Source organism: Meleagris gallopavo, chromosome 15 (assembly GCF_000146605.3).
Source record: "Meleagris gallopavo isolate NT-WF06-2002-E0010 breed Aviagen turkey brand Nicholas breeding stock chromosome 15, Turkey_5.1, whole genome shotgun sequence".
Lineage (NCBI taxonomy): Eukaryota > Metazoa > Chordata > Aves > Galliformes > Phasianidae > Meleagris > Meleagris gallopavo.
In genome coordinates, this window is record NC_015025.2 from 16,530,974 (window position 1) to 16,536,973 (window position 6,000).

At 44.6% G+C, this 6,000-nt stretch overlaps 1 protein-coding gene across 1 annotated transcript in view; it reads right to left on the reverse strand.

The window, feature by feature from the left end:
• The window catches only part of RAPGEF6 (Rap guanine nucleotide exchange factor 6), a 73,579-nt gene extending 70,707 nt beyond the window's left edge, over positions 1-2,872 (reverse strand). Inside the window, exon 1 of the mRNA XM_031555746.1 lies at positions 2,775-2,872. Within this exon, the coding sequence (XP_031411606.1) occupies positions 2,775-2,783 (9 nt within the window). The 5' untranslated portion in view covers positions 2,784-2,872. The remainder of the gene's footprint in view (positions 1-2,774) is intronic.
• Positions 2,873-6,000: the final 3,128 nt, after the last annotated feature.

Genomic DNA, 6,000 nt, shown 5'->3' on the forward strand with positions numbered 1-6,000 from the left:
CCACGTCGTCACTCAGCCTGCTGGCACAGAGCACAGCCAGCCAGCACAGCACCACGGGACAAAGGTTTCTGCTGAGTGCTGCTCCACCGCAGCGGCACAGGGCAGGACCGGGCACCAGCTTGATGGGCCCTGCTGCCCGGCATGCTCCTTCCTAGCACCTTGTACATCTATTATCTGAAAACAACTCAGCTTACAGCTAACTGGGCACGTTCTCAAGAAGGGTGCTGCTTTGTTTCGCTTGGGCTCTGGCAGCTCCATGCAAACTGCTTCACCTGCTGTGTGTGCTGCCACAAAAAAACAACAAAAACCAAAGGGAATCGTGAGATTGTGCTCAATGTCACCCTGCACTCGGTGCTAGCACCTCCCAACACCATGCTGCTCCTCTGCTATCTTACACTGAATCTAAAGACAAAAACGAAGTCGCCAAGGAACAACAGAAAGATGACTTCAGTACATGGAAACACTGCAATTCTGGGCCATTTTCTTAAGTGACAAATGGCCCCATTATTAATTCAATAGGTTGTTCAGCCTCCAAAATACGAGCTATGCTGCCTACTCACACGCTATCTGTTATCCTCATTAACTTAAGATGACCACATTTTATGGCCTTTAAAATGGGTCAGTTCCCAGAGGATTCCCATTTCAAAAAACGGATTTACATTCTAAAAAGAAAAAGAAAAAAAAAATAGGAAAGCAGCAGCAAAAGCAGAGAATGGCAGCAGTCTTTAACTGGGTTAAAGTAGCGAATGCTTTCACTTGAACATAAATATTCATTAGGCATTGCACATCTAATTGGATGTTGCATATTAAAGAAAACTCTCTTGGAAAAAAAAGAATGAAAGAAATTAAGAGAAAGTAATAAGAATTAATCAGGGAAATGAAGCTGAGCACGCTTTCTGTCACAGCAGCCCGCTAGTGAGGCAATGCCACCACACTGAGGCTCTCTTCTCACCCCACTGAAAGTCCCACATAGGAAACTGACAGTACTTGAGCTGTATTTTCCCATAAGTTATGAACTATGGACTTCTAGTTCTCTAATTTTCCTACAGAAGAGGACACTGAAGTTCCATAAATGGACGTAAGGTACTTTCAGGTGCCTTTATTCTCTCAGTGGAACCTAACTACAACTACAGGAAATTCAAGAAAGAACTTCAAAGCAGAGAGGACACTCGTCCAGGCTGTGCAGTTCTCTCCAGGAACAAGTGTCAGCATTTGGCAATGCTGATGTATACAAGTGGCTTCTGCAGGACTGTGACACCCCCCTGGGAAACCTCACAGCAGTCACACACACAAAAATCTCTCCATTTTCACAGAACCATAGGATGGCCTGGGTTGCAAAGGCCCACAGTGCTCATCCAGTTCCAACCCCCTGCTGTGTGCAGGTCACCAACCAGCAGCCCAGGCTGCCCAGAGCCACATCCAGCCTGGCCTTGAATGCCTGCAGGGATGGGGCATCCACAGCCTCTCTGGACAACCTGTTCCAGTGCCTCACCGCCCTCTGAGTGAAACACTTCCTCCTAGTATCCAACCTAAACCTCCCCTATCCTTGTTTAAAACCATTCCCCCTTGTCCTATCACCACTCACCTTCACAAACAGTTGTACCCCTTCTGTTTACACGCTCCCTTCAAATATTGGAAGGACAGCAACATGCTCTGTGGAGATGATACTTCTCTGTGTGTATCTTCGCTTTTTTATTTTTTCCCATTTGGTTGCCCAGGTTTTTGTTTGGGTGTTGTTTTGTGGTTTGTTTTTTTAAATACAACGACGACAATAACGTACACTTTGCCCATGGAAAATATTTCATGTAAACCAGCAAATCCACTTGCTGCAAGTGAGTCACTGCCAGGAGGAGTGACACACTTTCCACCTCAAGCAGCACCTGCACCAGTCCGTGGCACTTCTGCAGGACACAGCACAGTGGCTGTAGGAGCACCTGGAGCAGCAGGTCTGTAAGCACAGAGCTGTGCATTTAGCTTGTGAGTGAAAATAGTCTAAACAGTTGATCTGTTTAGAACCAGAGTGAATTGTTCTCAGCTCCATCAGCCTGACGGGCCTCCAGCAGACAGGAAGGCACCCACGGGGCCAGGCAGATCCCTGTGCCACAGTTCGGTGCAGGAGCTCACCTGACAGAGCAGACATCTGTGCACACAGCATCTTTTAATGAACACATGAACTTGGCAATGTTTGTAAGTATTCTCAGGAAGTGCAGTGGACATGGAAAAGGTCGATGGCAGCGAAGCTGAAAGCCTTATCCTTCAAGCTTGGCTAAGCATCCTATGCTCCTTCAGCTCTTACTTAAAAGCCTTCACACTATGTGGAATTGCAAAGCTGAGAATAAGAGTACCACTTCCCAGCAGATCCAGCATTGCTAGCCTGGACAGTAAAAAGCAATGAATCGGGAGGTGAGGATGGAAAATAAATATTCAATTAAAAAAATTAAAAATAAATTATTAAATAAATTAAAAATAAAATATTCAAGATAGCAGTCTACTGCCCCACAACTCAGGAATACTCAAGTCGGCCCTAAATGATAAGCTTTTGGAACTCAAATAAACATGATTTTGGAAGGAATGAGACAATCATTCTAATCATCACCATCATTTACCCATCTAGATTAAACGTATCTAACTGAGAGCAGCCCTAGGTGTAACTGAAATCAAGGCAGTTTTGCTGCAATTTTATAAAATACTTCACAATAAGCTTTTTGCTATAAGACAAAAAGAATTTGCAGAAATCAGCAATAGATTAAATACGTCTGAAAACTCTGCCTTACCACAATCATTTCTGAAGGCTCCAGTATGATACATTCGCATCCCCGTTTTCCTCCAGACTGCTTGCCAAAACTAGACAAGGACAGAAAGAAATGAAAAAGAATGAGACAAACAGCTCAGCTCATCTTTTCAGTAATAAAAGTAATCAGCTATGGCGCAGACTACTATACTCTGCAAAAACAAACAAACAAACAAAACAATTGGGTGAAATTATTATACAAAAAATTCCAACATAACAGCATCATTAACATATTTTTTTAATTATTATTTACTCAGTCCCTCTCATCGCAGGCTGTTATGTAAAGCTCAAATACAAAGAACACTCATTCCTAAGATCACTACTCTTTGCAGATGCCCAAACCCACTCAACGCCTCCAGCACTGGCTGCAGACTTTCTGTCCCAGCTCAGCCTGTGCCACACAGCTGGGCTCAAGTGAAAGCCTTCCCAGACAGACAGCAAATTAAAAAAGTCTACTTCATTAACAGCATCCCAACTGGATTAGCAATGCTGTAGCTGTAGCTGCTGTGTTACAAAGTCAGGCTGCCAACAGCAATCAACTTCTAACGCATCAGCAGGCAAAACAACTGAAGAATCAGCTAACTTGAAGGAAAGATTGATGTTTGCATTAAAACAGGGCTAAGGCAAATCCAGAGATGAACCCTAATAAGTAGATGTGCTTTGCTGATTTCTGCTATGGTTACACTTGGAAAGCACATCTGGAATTTCAGCCACAAAGCATTTCAGTTGCAGCCATCTCTATAGAAAACCTTCCCTGAAACACCACCTCTGTGCAGACCACTGAAAAGACCTGTGCTTATAAGCTGCACTTTAACATACAAAATCTCATCCAGGACATTTGTGTTCTCAGGAAGGGAAGTGAAGCTTCAGCTCGTTCCAGCCAATACATTATTGGTGCAGTCCTACAGGCTGGCTGTCAGGATAAAGAACTGCAATTAGCAGAAGCACCGCAGATTAAAATGTCAAGTCTTGATTTTATTAGTGATTTACTGAAAAAAAAAAAAAACAGTAAATGAAATAACTGCTATGAAGTCATACTGGAATTTTCTCACGCTTGCTAGAGGCCAGAAAAGCACAGGTTTCACACTGAAAATTGGTATTTTCCACACATGTAAAGCAAGCGACTGGTAGCTGAAGTTCTCACGACTTCAGTCACTTGAAAAGCATTCACTCATGCTTTTGCCATGCAGTGTGAGCTTCTGAGCATCTGCAGTACATCAGATCTATTCCTCCACAAACCAAAAGAGAAAAACAAAGTGAAACAAACCAGACTTCTGCAGCACGGCACATTTGCATTGGGGAAAAAATAAGCTGCAGTTGTAGTTTTACTTCATACAACAAAAAAATTTAAAAGAGTAGATCTTCAGATGGAAACCTAGAGGTGTTATGTGCAACTAGAAAACGTCTGCATCCTTTTAAAGCAGAAATAATCTGTTAATAATAATAATAATTCTGGTACTGCTGAGTTTCCCTCTGCTTCTGTCGCAACATTTGTTAATTAAGCAATGATGGTGCACAGAACACGATAGGAAGAAGACTGCTTCGATCAGAGGTCAGGCTCTGGCACTGCCCCTTCCGCTCCACCAAGCACTTTACAACAACCAAACACTCACAGAAAGATTACATTCCAACAGCAAAACCCACCCTGCAGATCCTAAGGAATAAACGCCTCATGTTTACCAGCCAATAGGCCACGTTTAATTGCTTCCTGGCACGCACCACGCCACGTTCTCTCACCAAGCTGAGACGTGGGCAGTTTCCCCAGCCATTACATTCCCTTCAATACACATAACCAGAGTCCTAAATCTACACGTCTTTATTCCATAGCTGCCTGCTGCCAGAAGATTCAGCTGTATGAGCCGCATCACGGCTCTCACAACCACACTGCGTGCTCCTGTCGCTTGCTGTTCACCTATTACATCTGCACCAGCAGCTTTCAGACACTCTCTGGCCTGTGACACGGCCACGTGAGCAACATCTCCCACGTAAACAAAGGCAGCTTTGTTTACCCTCGCACGCCTTGGCCGCCACAACCTTGCTTTCCTCCTCATTCACTGCTATTCATAATTAAAAATGCTTAAGCAATGGTATCACATGAGAAAGGAATGCAAGTTGAACCGGCGTGACGTCGTGCATTGACAGCTAATGGGGATTCAGGCCACAGGATCAGACTGAGCTGCCGACACGTGAAGCACAGATAACGTGGTCCTCAGCAGCTGCTGTGCCCCTCATTCCAGCCACCCCCATTCTGCAGCACGACTCCCTTGTACAGACAAAGCCCCACACAAATAACACCCAGCTCCAAAAGCTCGGATCTGCAGCACTTGAGCATCTGCTTGACTTCACTGAGCCAAAGGGACCAAAGTTGGTTGCTCTCCCAGGAGCCTCCCATGAAGAAAGGCTGAGGGAACTGGGTTTGTTTTAGCGTAGAGAGAAGGCGCTGGGGAGACCTCAGTGTGGCCTTCCAATACTTGAAGGGAGCGTATAAACAGGACGGAGAATGACTGTCTACAAGGGTGGATAGAGACATGACAAGGGGGAATGGTTTTAAACTGAGACAGGGGAGGTTTAGGTTGGATATTAGGAGGACGTTTTTCCCCCAGAGGGTGGTGAGGCACTGGAACAGGCTGCCCAAGGAGGCTGTGGATGCCCCATCCCTGCAGGCATTCAAGGCCAGGCTGGATGTGGCTCTGGGCAGCCTGGTCCCAAAACAGAATTTTCTGATCTCACATCTGATTTTCATATCTCAAAGCCTTCAATTAAGAGATATCGAGCATCTTATAATGCTGTATTTTCCAGGAACTAGAAAATCAAAGACATTCTGGCTATGTAAGCTGACACCAAGATTGCACAGTTATTGATGATTTTCAATAGTTACCTGCAGCAATGTCCTGCATACTGACACAGCAGTGCAAAGTATACCAAGCAAACAGCTTGTAATCTGCTGCAGATATTTTGCTTTAAATGAATATTCTCATCCCAAACTGCCTGCCTGTCAAACAGCTTGCAGGAACACGCAGATGAAGCCAAATTGTACTTTTTACCACTGCAAGCAGAACCCAGTGACCTCAGACCCTGCCTGCCTCAGTAAGCCGCCTGGGTTTCTGCAAGGCAAAGACATCTCTCACCAGGAATGCACTGATAAGGTGCATAATAAAGGAAGTAAGGTCCCCTTGTTAGGTTTGGGTTTTATTTGTTTATTGTTTTTT